At 48.3% G+C, this 15783-nt stretch overlaps 1 protein-coding gene across 2 annotated transcripts in view; it reads left to right on the top strand.

The window, feature by feature from the left end:
- Positions 1-1026: 1026 nt before the first annotated feature.
- Positions 1027-15783, top strand: part of SYNC (syncoilin, intermediate filament protein) — a 16559-nt gene continuing 1802 nt past the window's right edge. The window contains exons 1-4 of one of the 2 annotated variants that reach the window (XM_023258421.2): positions 1028-1257; positions 6767-7907; positions 14136-14260; positions 14439-14515. In XM_023258421.2, the coding sequence (XP_023114189.1) occupies positions 1205-1257; positions 6767-7907; positions 14136-14260; positions 14439-14515 (1396 nt within the window). In that variant the 5' untranslated portion in view covers positions 1028-1204. Of the gene's footprint in view, positions 1258-6766; positions 7908-14135; positions 14261-14438; positions 14516-15783 lie in introns of both variants that reach the window. The other variant, XM_023258422.2, reaches the window with a different exon arrangement.

Here is a 15783-nt window from a genome sequence, read left to right as displayed (position 1 = left end):
CGCGCCCCAAGATTATACAAGCCCCCAACCCTATGCCCCCACACAGACATGTACCCCACAGTCGTCACAGAGTCACACACGGGCACACAATCCCACCATCTCCCCCTCCACATACACAACCACGTGGTGTTCACACCGCCTGCAGTGGGCACGTTGATCGCAACACACAACCCACACGCATTCAACACCGCGGCACCATTGCCCCACCCCCGCCCCACACTCAAGGCCTCTCTGATTAAACACACATCCAGCCCCTCGCTCTTTACAGTACACAGCATTCTTGTGCGGTTGAGTCAAAGACCTCCTCAGACAGATTAAGTGGAAAAAAGGCATCGGAAGGGAGAATGCCGGAGGCCCAGGTCTGGGAAGGGGCCGGCAGCTTCTGGCTTAGGGAGAAAGACTTCAGTGTTGAAATTTGACCCTGACTCTAACGGGCTAAGGCCTTGGGGGGAGGGGGCACGCCTCGGAGTGGACAGAGGAGCGGCTGGGTCGGGGTGACAGGTGGAGCAAGCGGAGGGACCCCCAGGAAACCCCGCAGCGGGGGGGGTGGACATCGGTGTTAAATGTGGACTCGACCTTATAGGCTTAAGCCCCTCCCACGCAGTCCTCCCACCGCCCTTCCCTAGCCCCCGGCAACAGGCTCCCGACTATCCCCAAACGCACCGGGTGTGGCCGTGACCCCTCCTCCCCCAGCCCTTCGGGACAGCTGCGGGGCACCGCGCTCAGGCCTCCCCTCCCCCTCCCCCTGCGCAGGTGGGGCTCGCAAGACGCCGAGCTGCGCGCGCTGGGGTGCCGGGTCCCTCTCAGTCCCCCCACCTCAATCCTCTGCCCCGACCCCAGGCAGGGGAAGTGCTCTTCTGGGGCTGCAGAGCCGCCCTCCTCCCCTGCCCCCCCCCCCCCCCCCCCCCCCCCCGCAGCTGGGACCCTTGGAAGGAATGAGTGGAGAGAAAGAAGGTTCGGGAAGATCTCAGGGCCCGCGGGTTGGGGAGACGCCGATCGGCCACCCCCCACCTCCGCCCCCGGCCGCGCGGCCCGCTCCCTCCTCCCGCGGGCGGGAGCTGGGGCCAAGTGGGCGCGCCCGGCCCGGGGCGGGCGGGATCCGGTGTCGGCGGCAGCTGCCAGTGCGGCGGGCGCGGGCGCGGAGCGAGCGGCCGGCGGGGCCGGCTATTAATAACGCGGCCGCCCAGCCCGGGGTCGCGCAGCCATGGCCAGCCCGGAGCCCCGGCTCGAGGGGGACGGCGCCACCCAGGCCGCGAGGTAGGACCGCGCAGGGCCCGAGTCGCCGCGCTGGGGGGAGGGGGCGCTGGACGAGCCCCCCGCGATCACCTTTCGCCTGGCTGGGGGTGGTGGGCCAGCCGGGGTGCGGCGCGGGCACTGGGCGGAGCCACCGGCCAAAGGAGATGGGGGAGGCCCGGGGTCCCGGCACCTCCGTTTGTCTGTGGCTTTTTATAGCGCCCCCCTCCCCTCGCCTCCGGGGCTGGGTGACGATTAACCCTCTCAGACTGGTGGGCATCCACCGGCAGATGCCACTGGGCCAGAGTGGCCAAGGACGCTACTAGCTTTCTTTCATTCCTCACCCCAAATGCGACTGGAGATGGAGGCCTCCAGTTGCTGAATTCGCTGTGTGGAAGGGACTTGGTGCAAGGTTGGGCAGCTGCCAGCTTGGAGTTAAGAGCCTGTTCGGGCAGCTTGCTCTCTCCGGTCTGAGGCCTGGAATGGGGGGTGGGGAGGGTCTTAGTAGGGCCTTGGTCTTTGCCCCCCCCCCCCCCCCCCGGAGAGAAGGCCCGCCCCCAACCATCCACTCTGTCAGCTTACCACTGGTGACGGGGAAAGGGCTGTGGCTCAGGGATTTGGGGCCAGTAGGGAGTATTTCTGCCCCAGGTCAGACCATAGCCCCGAAGAGGTGAAGGTGCAAACACACACACCCCACACCCCTCACTGTCACACACAGCACAAAGCTGAGTACAGTTTTGCACATACAGTCACCTGTGCTGCCAAATGCATATACAGATACACAGAGTCAGACACACACCAACGCATGCCTGCAGCATGTCACAGACACTCCTTGCCACAGCCTTGATGTGCAGAGTGGGAGCTGCTGGAGTCCTCTAGGGCCAGTGTCAGAGTGGCAGAGGGAGGCTGCTTGGAGTCCAAGGAAGCCTGAGGTCAGGGGCCCCAGCTGAGCCGGCTCCCTTGCCCCTCGACCTCCCATACCCTATTTTCCTCAGCCCCTTAAAGAGAGGCAGCTGTGTGAGGGCAGCACCGAGCAGAGGCCTGGCGCTGTGGGGGGCAACAGAGGCAACAACAGTGTGTGATAAGGGCGCTGCCTGGGAGTCAGGTGGCCGGGGTTCTACTTCCAGCTTTGCCACTTGACTTTGGGCAAAGTTTCCTCCTTGGATCTGAGTCGGTTTCTTGCCTGCCTTCCTTCTACAGAGCCAGAGCCCCACCCTGGGATACACAGAGAATGAGAACTGTACTTGTCCTTAGGAAATGGACTCTCAGGGGACACGGACACGCTCACTGCTGTAATAGCACTAAGTGCAAAGAGGAGCTGCACACAAAGTGCCTTGAGAACGCAATAATGGGTTTGTCTGCGAAATGCTTCACAGGGGAGATGAGTGGGGCTTGAAAGACGAATAGAAATTGACGAGTAGATAAACAAGTATATGTATATTTTAACTTTATATAATTAAAAAATTTTAATGTTTATTTTTGAGAGAGAGAGAGAGACAGAGTGTGAGCCGGGAAGGGGCAGAGAGAGAGAGGGAGACCCAGAATCCGAAGCAGGCTGCAGGCTCCTAGCGGTCAGCGCAGAGCCCAGTGCGGGGCTCAAACCCACAAACTGAGATCATGACCTGAGCTGAAGTCAGATGCTTAACCAACTGAGCCACCCAGGCACCTCCCCCCCTTTTTTAAGTTTATTTATTTTTACAGAGAGAAAGAGAGTAGGGAAGGGGCAGAGAGAGAGGGAGACACAGAATCTGAAGCAGGCTCCAGGCTCTGAGCTGGCAGCACAGAGCCCGACGTGGGGCTCGAACTCAGGAACCGTGAGGTCATGACCTGAGCCAAAGTCGGATGCCTAACCGACTGGGGCTTCACCAACCCAGGCACCTCTAAATAAGTATATTTTGAATGCTATGTGCCAAGCTCTGTTGGACCTGCTGTAGCTTTGTACCTGTTTTAGAACTCATGCCTGTTCTGGGAACAGAGCGATAAAAGGAGCACCGTCCAGCTTTGGAGCCAGATGCCATCTTCTCCAGCCTCTAACCACTTACAACTTGTGGAACCTTGAGTGAGTTCTTTAGTCAGTGCTTTGGTTTCCTCATCTACAAAATGGGGGTAACAGATGAGCATCATATACATGAGTATTCATGTAAAATACTTGGAATACTGCCTTGAACACAGTTACGTCATTCCAGGGTGGAGAACTCAGCAGGAGCCTGTGAGGGCCGTCTGCTGGGAAAGCAGGGGCTGTGTTGAGGATCAAGGTGGGTCTGGCCGGCTGAGCAGGTGCATCCTTTCTGGTGCTACGAGCTCTACCTTTCCAGGTGGTGCAGGATTGGTCTCTCATCAGATGGTGTACAAGGAGCTGTATTTTCTGAGCTGGATTCTTTAGACGTAGTGGGCTAGGAGTAGGAGGTGTAAAAGTGTTAACACATGCTCTGGGTGGGCGGGGGCGGGTAGTGTGAGATGAGCCTGGAAAGGTATGTTGGGGCCACATCTTTAAGGGCTTTGAGTCTATGCTAAGCAGCTGGCTGTTTGTGCATGAAGTGATGCGACACGGTTATGTTCTAGTGAGCTGTGGCACTGTAGGCAATAGGCTGGCATGAGAAGGAAGAATGCCCGTTACAAGGCTGGCACATGAGTGCAGGTATGCGATGACTTGGAGTAGGGCCCTGGCAAGGGGATGAGGAGGAGGTGGAGACTGGAGACTTTCTGAGATAGGTCAGTTCTCAGTGAGTTGGCTATGCGGGGGAGGAAAAGAGCTGTTTAAAGATTATTTGCCTCAAAAATAGAACTACCCTACGATGCAGCAATTGCACTGTTAGGTATTTACCCAAAGGGGACAAAATGTAGATTCAAAGGGGTACATGTTTATTGTACAAAGATTCAGAGGGGTACATGCACCCCAATGTTTATAGCAGCATTATCAACAGTAGCCAAACGATGGAGAGAGCCCAGATGTCCATCAACTGATGAATGGGTGAAGAAGATGTGGTATATATATGCAATGGAATATTACTCAGCCTTCAAAAAGAATGAGATCTTGCCATTTGCAGTGACATGGATGGAGCTAGAATGTATTACGCTAAATGAAATAAGTCCATCAGAGAAAGACAAATACCATATGATTTCACTCGTGTGGAATTTAAGAAACAAAACAGATGAACATATGGGAGGCAGGGAATGAAAAGAGAGGGAACAGATCATAAGAGACTCTTAATGATAGAGGACAAACTATGGGCTGATGGAGGGAGGGGGGATGGGCCAGATGGGTGATGGGTATTAAGGAGGGCGCTTGTTGTGATGAGCACTGGCTGTTGTAGGTAAGTGATGAATCACTGAGTTCTACTCCAGAAACCAATAGTGCACTGTATGTTAACTAAAATTTAAATTAAAAAAAAGAAGGGGGGGGGTAGATTATTTGCCTCATCAACCTGCTGTATGGGGATGTGCTTCTCTGAGCTGGAGAATACAGGTATAGTAAGCCCAGGGAGAAGGATAATTTGGGGGCAGTTGAGTTTGAGGTGCTAGGTGACACCAGGTGAGACAGATCAGTCTTTGTGGTAAAGTGATGGGAACAGACAGGGTGATGGTTGAGGCTGCCTTCAAGCTTTTAGATTTCGGTGCAGGTGCTTGGGTTGCATGAAGCCAGTGATGTCTGGGGCCTGGTGAAGCCACACTTGTGGTTTCCAGAGGGCCACCATGAGACACAGAATGGGGAGCCAGGGACCCCTGGGGTGCTAGAGAGGAAGATAGAGTGAGTACACAACGATTGAGAATAAAAGTAATCTGTAGTGGGAACTTGGAGGTGAGATCTAGAGCTTAAAACCTGGACACAAGTAGGCCTTTTTTTAAAAATTTTTTTTTTCAACATTTATTTATTTTTGGGACAGAGAGAGAGACACAGAGCATGAACAGGGGAGGGGCAGAGAGAGAGGGAGACACAGAATCGGAAACAGGCTCCAGGCTCTGAGCCATCAGCCCAGAGCCCGACGCGGGGCTCGAACTCACGGACCGCGAGATCGTGACCTGGACCTGGCTGAAGTCGGACGCTTAACCGACTGCGCCACCCAGGAGCCCCTCAAGTAGGCCTTTTCAAGACAGATGACTTCACTGATACATGGGGCTTTTCATTTATGCTTTCTGTCTAAAATAAGTTTCTCGTAAGCTACACTCACATTTAACTTGTTTTATAACTGGTGCTCATGGAGTAGGAGTTTCCTTGAGCAAATTACTTAATCTCTTTTCACCTCAGTTTCCTGATCTGTAAAATGGGGATAATAAGTATGACTTACCTCATAAAAATGTTATGAGGATTAAATGAATTGGTATACGTAAATCATTCAGAACTGAGCCTGAATGATATTAGATTCAGATATTAGGACCTTTTTAAGTGTAATTTATTGTTATTATTTCCGTGGTATTTTATATTTTCAAAGAATTAATTGCCCAGAGATCCAAGGTAGGTAAGATGAATTGAAACAGGAAGGACCAAAGCCATTTGAAGGCCAGAGAAGCAGGAGAATATTCCTTAACAGAAGCTGGTTAAATTAGCAGGCAACCGGCAGCCGGGTTAAGGAACTTCTCTGTCAGAATCACAGAATCTGAATTCAAGAGCCTTTGACAGGCCAGAGGATGGGCCAATTCTAACAAGATGAATGTTTTTACAGGAACAAGAGATGTGGTTTAAAAGCACTCAGTCTGACGGGCGCCTGAGTAGCTCAGTCGGTTAAGCATCTGACGTCAGCTCAGGTCATGATCTCGCAGTGAGTTCGAGCCCCACATCGGGCTCTGTGCTGCCAGCTCAGAGCCTGGAGCCTGCTTTGGACTCTGTGTCTCACTCCTTCTCTGCTCTTCCCCTGTTCGTGCTCTGTCTCTCTCAAAAATAAGTAAACATTAAAAAAGTTAGGAAAATAAAAGTACTCAGTGTGAGACAGTCTTAAAGGCTTTTAGTCAAACTCAGCATTTGCCAGAATGATTGAGCTGCCCTCTATCGGCAATATTGGCCTTATCAATAGAAACATAGTGTCCAGAGCTCAGAACATACCTGGATACTGTTTCCAATACCCACCCCCAAGGGACAGTGACAGTTTGGAGCCGAGTCAGAAAGAAGTGACCCAAACGAGGAGGGCACTGGACACTTTGGCATGCATGGAATAATCGAAAGATGTTAGTTTTCTTTAGGTGTTTAAAGAACTTGGCATGGGAAAGTAGTTAGATCTGTCTGATTCCAGAAAGAGGAACCAAGTCCAGGTAAAAAATTGCAGAGAAGGTTTTACTTCAACACTAGAATTTTCTTATGACAGTGGAACGATGTGAGCTTCCTGGCCTTAAAGGTATGTAAGCAGAGGCTAGACGCTGACGTCATGGGGATGTTGTCAGGGGATCTGAGCCATGGGTGTATGGGGGTAGGCTGACGGAGGGGGAAGGAGCAGACAAGTGCCCTCTGAGATGTGAGCGGCCGAAAAAAGCCCAATGGCTCCCGTCAGGAACCATCCCGGGATTGTGGCTGCCCTCTGACTTTAAGTCATTTCTCTTGCAGAGAAACAAGAACGGAAGCCAGTTCTTCTCTCGAAGAGAACTCTGAATCCCCGAGTGAGGTGGGGACTTTGAACCCAGAAGTTACTCTGTCTTTGGAGGGGACCTTGAACTTAGAGGACATTCTCTACCTGGGGGACACAGGTGACCTCGATGAGACACTCTTCGTGGAAGAGACGGAGAAGCCTGAGGAGGCACTGTATATCGAGGAGACCAGGCAACCAGGGGAGGCCCTGGAGATGGACGAGCCTATGAAGCCAGAGGAGATACTATATGTGGACGAGCCCACGCAGCCAGAAAAGACCACAAGCCCAGAGCAGACCAGTTCCGGGGGAGAGACGGTCACGAGCGAGGAGAAACCCAGCCCTGAGGAGAGCCTCCAAGCCGGGCCTGGTCCCAGCACAGACAGCCTGAGCATAGAGGACCTGGAATTGCTAGAGGAGCGTTTCCAGCAATGTGTCCAAGCTGTGGCCCAGCTGGAAGAGGAGAGGGATCAGCTCATCCACGAGCTGGTGTTGCTCCGGGAACCAGCCCTGCAGGAGGTGCAGCAGGTCCATCAGGACATCCTGGCCGCCTACAAACTGCACGCCCAAGCAGAGCTGGAGAGGGACGGGCTGAGGGAGGAGATCCGGCTGGTCAAGCAGAAGCTGTTCAAGGTGACGAAGGAATGCGTGGCCTGCCAATACCAGCTCGAGTGCCGCCGGCAGGACGTGGCCCAGTTTGCCGATCTCCGGGAAGCGCTGACCACACGGGCAGCCCAGCTCTCGGAGGAACTGGCCCAGCTCCGGGACGCCTATCAGAAGCAGAAGGAGCAGTTACGGCAACAACTAGAAGCACCTCCCAGCCAGAGGGACGGGCACTTTCTCCAGGAGAGCCGGCGGCTCTCTGCCCAGTTTGAGAACCTCATGGCAGAGAGCCGCCAAGGCCTGGAGGAAGAGTATGAGCCTCAGCTGCTGCGGCTCCTGGAGAGGAAAGAAGCTGCCGCCAAAGCGCTGCAGAAAACCCAGGCCGAGATCCAGGGGATGAAGGAGGCTCTGAGACCCCTGCAAGCAGAGGCCCGGCAGCTCCAGCTGCAGAACAGGAACCTGGAGGACCAGATCTTGCTCGTGAGGCAGAAACGAGATGAGGAGGTGCAGCAGTACAGGGTAGGCCCCCTGGGCACGGACAGTTAGCCTGGGGCAGGAAAAGGTGACCGGAGTCACAGGTCTCGCGGCCACTTTGAAGGAGGCCCTCCTACATGCAGGAGGACCCGCTTACTCCTCGGGGCGGCCGCTCCTTTACTCCACTCTTCATCCCACCAGGTTAGGCCCGCACTCCGGGCTGAGAATGTAGGCGGCGCCCTGACACCGACCGTCACCCAGTCCTCTCGTTAAGCCTCCAAATCAAGGGTTCTCACTTTCATAGATAAGGAACCAGGCTCAGCGAGCTGGTGGTTTATGAATCCCGGCCTGGCCAATCGTGAATGTTTCTGTGCACTTTCCACGGCACAGTTTTCCAATTCTTGGTGAATCATGCTTGGGTGCGGGGAGCAAGAGGGGGATGAGGCGAGGTGGGATTTTCATTCTCTCCCTCCCTGCACATTCACCCTCAAGTCCCACCTAGCTGATCTCTGCCTTGGAGCTTCCCAGTTTTAAAACTGGGACGAGGGGCGCCTGGCTGGCTTGGTTCAGTAGAGCGTGTGACTCTTGATCTCGAGGTCATGAGTTTGAGCCCCGTGTTGGGCATAGAGATTACTTAAAACAAAACAAAGCAAAAACTGGGATGAAATCTATGAAGCTCTATTCCTCATTTTCCTTCTTTGTGCATTATTACCATTTCACTCGTATTCCGGTTACTTCTGATTAAGTGTGAGCCAGTTCTAATCCCTTTATAGAACAGGGTGGGATATAAATACAAAGTAAAAACACAATTTTGTCTCTCTCCCACGGACTGTGAGCTTTCAGAAGGAAGGGAGCATTGCTTTACTTTTTTCTGCCACTCGGGCTCAGAGGACATCAGTTAAATGCTGACTGAAGGGCTGCTGCCCACTATGAGGGGACCACAATGCAGTGGTTCCTTCCAGAGCAGTATTTTCATCTTTTGAAATACATGTTCCTTTGGATAAGCTTAAAAAGTTCCAGAGATTCTGATACATCCTTCAAGGAACATATCCTCTGTTGAAAATGGCTGTATTCACTTCACTCAAAATTTTGTCAAGCTTTCTGTAGTTTGTATTATGAAAGCAATCCCCTCCCCCACTGCACATTTTTAATTGGTTCAGTCTAGTGAAAGAGGATCTTTTTATTTTTTTGGCATAAAATGTATCCTTAAGTTGTACTCAGACATTACATTAATAATTGTAATCCAGGGGAAAGAGCAGCATGTGATTGAAGAGAGGTACAGGTAAGAGTGCTATAGGATAATGAAATTACTTTTAGTCATCCATTAAATCAGACAACACTCCATGGAAGAAGCGGTGTTATTTGAGCTAGGTATTAAAATATAGGCAAGATCTAGACCAGTGCTATCCCAAAGAAATATGCAAGACATAATTTAAACCTTTCTAGTAGCCATACTAAAAAAATAAAAATAGGTGAGAGTAATTTTAATATGTATATTAACTCAACATCTGCAACCTGGCTGCATAGGACAGGTGAAAAATTGAAAGGTGAGTTGAACTGTAAGGGTAGGTTGGGGCAGATCATGTTGGGCTTTTTTTTTTTTTTTTTTTTTTTAATTAGAGAGAGTGAGTGTGTGAGCTGGGAAGGGGGGCAGAGAGAGAGAATCTTAAGCAAGCTCCACACTCAGTGTGGAGCCAGACGTGGGGCTCAATCCCACAACCCTGGGATCATGACCTGAGCCAAAATGAAGAGTTGGATACTGAATTGACTGAGCCACCCAGGCGCCCCAGGTCATGTCAGGACTCAGAAATCCAAACTAGGGAGTTTGGATTTCATTCAGTACTCAGTTGCATCAGTAAAGGTATTTAATCAAGCGAGTAACATAATTGCTTCTCTACTTTTAGAAAAAGTACGGGTGGCAGTGTGTAAAATGGGCTGGAGACCTAGAAGCTAGGGGACTAATCAGGAAGCTACTATAGGTAAGAGGAACCAATGTGGGAATACAAGGAAGGGGAAGGATGCAAGAACAAATGCAGGATAATGTGGCCACTGAATGAAGGGGGCAGGGGTGAGAAGTCACAGAGGGTGTCAAGATTTCATACAAGGCTAACTGGGACAGTGGTACCATCAACAGGAAATCCTCTGGAGGAGTTTTTGGACATAGTATTAGGGTTGTAGAATTGTCCCCGCCCCCCACCCGCCCGTGATTTTCATCACTGTGCTGGATTTCAGATTTGCTAATTGGTACAGCTTTCCAAAGATCATTCTATGAAAAATACTCTTGATGGATGTCTCCTAGTGCTTTGTCATAAAGTAGCAATCAGGGTCCTAGTAAGCAAATTCTGCTTTGTGAAATGGCTTCCCAGACTTGTTTGCCAAAGGTCACTTACGGCATCTGACTACTTTTCAAGGGTGCACTTCACTCTTGCAGTTGTACGCTCTGCCTCTTTCATCACCATCATCTATTCATTCAACAAATATTTTCTACGCCTGCTTACCATGTGCCAGGCAGTGAACTATGTGCTGGCAGAAGAGATGAGATGAGAAATGGGGGAGAGGGGTAGTTCCTGACCTCAAATAGTTTATAGTCCAGGAAGGATACCAGATATAAGGAACATATTGCGTAAAATCAAAGACACTTGATTTTAAGATGCACCCTGATCTGAAATGTTAAAATGTGAAAGCCATAGAATCAGTGAAATCATTAATATTCTTCAAGTGATAAACACTGTAACAGTAGTAGGAATAAGGCACTGTACCAATGAAGTACGTATAATTACCCCTGCCTGGGGACACGGAAGGGAAATTTCCTAAGAGTTAACAATAGCTACCATGTACTTTTAGGTTTTTACATGTATTAATACATTTAATCCTTACCTTTCTGTGAGATAGCTATAAATTACTGTCACTGTATGAAAAATGAGAAAACAGAAACCAGACAGACAAGTCAAATCATTTGTTCAGGAAGTGACAGGAGGATTCTGACCCTGTGCAATCTAGCCCAAGTTCACATTCAACTTCCACAAGGTGTTTGAACCAAGCCTTGGAGAATAAATTCGTTGGGTAGACAAGGGAAAGAGGCATTCCAGGCAGAGGGAATGACTTACACAAAAGCATGAAAACATAAAAAGACATGTTAAGGGAAGTGCGCTCAGTGTGGCTGGGTCCTAAGAATGTGACTAGATAGATGTGGCTGTAGAGGTAGATTGGGACCAGACTGAAGGATTTTCCATAGTCTTCAAGTCAGTGGTTTTCAAAAAAAAGGTTTTCTCCAAAGCCACAGACCCTTTTCCCCAAACACAACTTGATATAGAATGCCAGCATGTAAAACAGGTAAAAGTGAGCTACTTTCTGAGGCAAGGGCACTTCTATATGGCTTTCTCCTGGGGTTTCATGGAAAACAGTTTGAGGAGCCACTGAAGAGCTCCACAGACAAGATGGCAACAACGCAGTTGTAAAGTATGAGTTTTCTAAGCCAGTGGCAAATCCTGGCTTACTTCCTGTCTGGGAAACTTCGGACCAATGACTTCACCAGTGACTCTGCTCCTTCACTGTAAAATGGGATCAGTAATAATACACATCATAAGGCTGTTGGAAAGAATGAATTAATCTTTGCAAAGTACTTGCGCATAGGCACGTGCTTTTAAAAATCGTGGCATGTAGGATGGATTGAAGGAGCCTGGAAAGGCCACTTAAGCCTTATGAGGGAGAGATCATGTGAGATAAGTGAAGTAAAATATTTGGGTAGGATTTGGGGACTGGTGCAGTGGGTGGTGTGAGGAATTTGCTGAGAATGGTCTCCAAGTTTTTAGATGAAATCGGTAGGTCGTGAATGCGGGATTATAGAATGTTTACTATCTACGTGCTTCACATCCAGCATTACGTGCAGGGTGCTGGACAGGAACCTACAAGCTGGGAGTTACACAAGAAGAAAAAAGATAAATAGTAATGTAATATAGCAGATGCTGTTTAGGGGACAGAAATGGCAGGAGTAAAGACACAGAGATCTGTGAATTTGTCAGGCTAGAGCAGCAGGCTAGAACCAAGAAACATCATGCAAGCCACAGATGTCATTTACAATTTTCTAGTAGCCACATTAAAAAAAAAAAAAAAACAGGTGAAACTAGTATTTTATTTAACTCTGTATATGAGGTATTTTACATTGTTTTATATGCCAAGTCTTAAAAATCTGTGTAGCTTATACTTAGGTACATGTGGATTCAGATTAGCTGCATTTCCAGTACTTATTAGCTACATGTGACTTATTAGCTACACAGTGCAGGCTAGAGGAAAATGTCCATCTGAAAGCGCAGTGGAGGTTCTAATTAGAGGTAGGGGTCAGACTAAAGGGGGTCTGAATGCCAGACTGAAGAGGTGGAAAGTCTTTGAAAGACGAACACGATAAAGCAGTTTTAGAAAGTTAATCTTCTGGTGCTACATGATTAAGACCGGAGACTGTCTTTAACGCCAGTCAGGGTAGCAATATTTGTTTCATTTTGTAATGTTGCTCCTCCTGGTCAGTTTATCATTGATGGTACAGACTGTCTTCCCAAGCGTGTACTTTTAGGTCTCACCAAAATACAGCTTTGTTAGATGTCGAAGGGAGGCTTGGGGAATTGGGGTGCAGAGGTTTGCAGGTGCTTCCCTCCAGAAGACAGGCTTCTCTGTGTGGCACCAAAGTATGGCTAAGGCACTAAAAAAAGGCCTTTTGACAAGGTTGACCAAAGTCGAAATTCAGCCAGAGTATCAAACGCTGCAGAATGATGTGCCATAGGTATATGAAGGATGACTTAGAGAACAAATTATTTAGATCCTTCTAATAACAGCATGTACCTAAACTGGATTCCTGGCTCATTATTCTTCAAAATCTGAGGTGAAGTCATTACCCCTTTAAAACAGGCCTTCCAGCTGCAACCTTCCCTTCCCATCTCCCTCATGCTTCCTAAGGATCCATGCCAGCTACCAACTATGCCAGAGACGGATTTGCTGACATCTTCCTTACCTCACTCCTCAAGCATTAATCCTGGGCAGAGACAGTTTACAGAATATATCCTGTTTGGTTTGGGCAGAATGGGAAACGGATGATCATCTTAAGGCTCCTGAAGGCCTCTGGGGCATATAGCTTCTTCATCTTCCAACTTAGCACTTTGGAACAAATTCAGTCTTTTTGTGTAACAAGTAAACAGTATAAGGTTATAAATTAACAACTAGGATAGCCAACATCCTAATAAAGCACCTATTTGCATATGATGTTACAGAAGTACTGGGCAGAGCTATTTTGGACTTCAAGGAGGTTCAAATACAAAACTTGTGTTTAGTCTTTCCTGTAAACTGGACTTCCAATAGTTTTAACTCTCTTAGAACTACATTTAATAGCCAAGAATAAGTGGGGCGCCTAGGTGGCTCAGTCAGTGTCCAACTCTTGATCTTGGCTTAGGCCATGATCTCATAGGTCGTGGGTTCAAGCCCCATGTCAGGCTGTGCTGATGGTGTGAGGCCTGCTTGGGATTGTCTCACCTTCCCTCTGCCCCTCCCCTGCTTGTGCTGTATCTCTCTCAAAATTTTGGCTCAGGCCATTACCTTATGGTTTGCTGGTTTGAGCCCTGCATCAGGCTCCGTGCTGGCAGTACAGAGCCCGTTTGGGATTCTCTCTCCCCTTCTTAGTCTGCTCCTCCCACACACTCTCTCTCAAAATAAACAAACAAAAAAATAGTTAAGAATAACTGCATACAAAGACTTGATTTTTTTTCCAAAGTAGGCTCCACACCCAATGTGGGGCTTGAACTCACAACCCCAAGATCAAGAGTCGCATGCTATACCGACTGAGTCAGCCAGACACCCCCAAGACTTGGTTTCTTTTAAATTGCTTTAAGTTGCAGGATGATGTAAAAACATTATCCTGATAGAAATAAACTTGCACAAAGCCAGAGGTCCATAAAACTCTCAGCACACTGACTAGAGGACCAAAATTCTCCCCAACACTTCTTAAAACTGCACAACAAACAAACAAAAAACCATCTGAGCACCCACCCACCCACCCTTTGTAGGATTCTATTAAGCAGTAGTCTGCCAATATAGACAAGACTCCTTTCTGGTCACCATTTTCATAAGCAGGATTACTTTGTCCCAACATTTCTTTGAACCAGTTTCTCAAACTATACTGGCGTGAAGATTAAACAACATCTAAGAAAGTGCTTTATAAACTATAACGGGCAATGCCAGTTTTTTTATTGTTCTGCTCACTAGAGATGTTCTTGACCCTCTCACCTGCAGGAACAGCTGGAGGAAATGGAAGAACGACAAAGGCGGTTAAGGAATGGGGTACAACTCCAGCAACAGAAGAACAAAGAGATAGAGCAGCTAAGGATCAGCCTCGCCGAAGAGCTCTCAACTTATAAGTCAGTTTTTGCTGCTATTCAGATCTTAACGGACACTGGCTGAGGGGATGGTGGGGAGGGAGATGTTGCTCAGGGGAAATTTCACTTAACATGGAAAAGCAAAAAAATGACTTGGGAAATGATTTCCAAACTGTGCTCATCCAGGACAAATGGAAAATGGCTTTCTTTTTTTTTAAAGGGCTATGCTATCCAAGAGCCTGGGACAGGCTAACGCTCCCACTTCTCAGACAGGTGGAATCGAGACACAGTCTCAAGGTGATCCTTGAGGGTACAAGAGTGGTGTTTGCCTTGTTGCTGCTTTCCTAACTTAACAATACTAATGCCTGAAAAAAAAAAAGTGTGTCAAATGACAAGTCAGTTAGGAATAACACATACCTCCAGATTGCCTGATTTAAGCATTCAGCAGTCACTTGGAATGTTTCTGTTTCTAGCAGGACTCAAAATATGCCCTAATTATCACTGGGAATTCTGTAAGAGGATGACACATCTAGGGGCTCTGTGCATCACTTTCCTTGGCCTATTCTACCCCATCAGCTATTCATAAAGTTTCCTTAGAATAGCAGAGAAGACAGTATACTACCTAATTCAGACGACAAAGCAGGCCAGAAGGCTAAATATGGAAGTTAAAACAAAAACAAAAAACTCAAGTAGGTATTGTTTTAGCCTGAGGGACAGAATTTATTTTTAAAGTTTATTTTGAGTGACAGACAGCAAGCAGGGGAGGGGCAGAGAGAGAGGGAGAGAGAATCCCAAGCAGACTCTGCACTGGCAGCACAGTGCTGGACACGGGGCTCAAACTCACGAACTGTTAGATCATGACCTGGGCCAAATCAAGAGTCGTATGCTTAACCGACTGAGCCACCTAGGTGCCCCACGATTATTGCTTAATATGTGAAACAAGCAACACGCCTATCCATTGATTTCTTTATATACTAATATGTTCTTATATTCCTGATAAAATCCTAGATTCTCTTGGATAAAGACATTAAGGATAAAAAAGGTCTATGTTAAGTTGTATACTAGACAGATGCCCATAAATTTAATTTTTACTTTCTAGCTAGTCTTGTGTCTTAGATACAAACTCACAAATAACAGTTATAACCAATACTTTTCGTAACTTACTAGCATTTTCTTTTACCATGTTTTACCTAGGAGTAACTGATTACGCTTATTGTTTGGGAGATTAGAGAACCTTGTAATTGAGGAAAATGGTATGTTAAACACCTTTGTGTGGATCAGATTAAAAGTACAATAGGGAAGGAAAGGGCAACGACTCATCTTAAGAAATGAGAATTTCAATCATTGTTAACACCCATGCAAGGTTAACCTGGGCAGAGAAAATTTCTAGCTAGTCCGTCCCATCACCACCACATAGGTTACCATTCATTCAGTTTCGCAGGTAAGAGGCACCCTAATAGGCATTTGGAGGGAAATGCATTCCTAATCATATGTAAATCACACTCTAGCAATCTCTCCCCAACTTAGCCCGCACTAAGTAAACTTCGGAAGTTGTGATGAACTTC

The sequence above is a fragment of the Felis catus genome, chromosome C1 (genome assembly GCF_018350175.1).
Source record: "Felis catus isolate Fca126 chromosome C1, F.catus_Fca126_mat1.0, whole genome shotgun sequence".
Taxonomy (NCBI): Eukaryota; Metazoa; Chordata; class Mammalia; order Carnivora; family Felidae; genus Felis; species Felis catus.
Note: the sequence above shows the minus strand (reverse complement) of the source record. Positions and strands in the feature narration are given on the sequence as shown.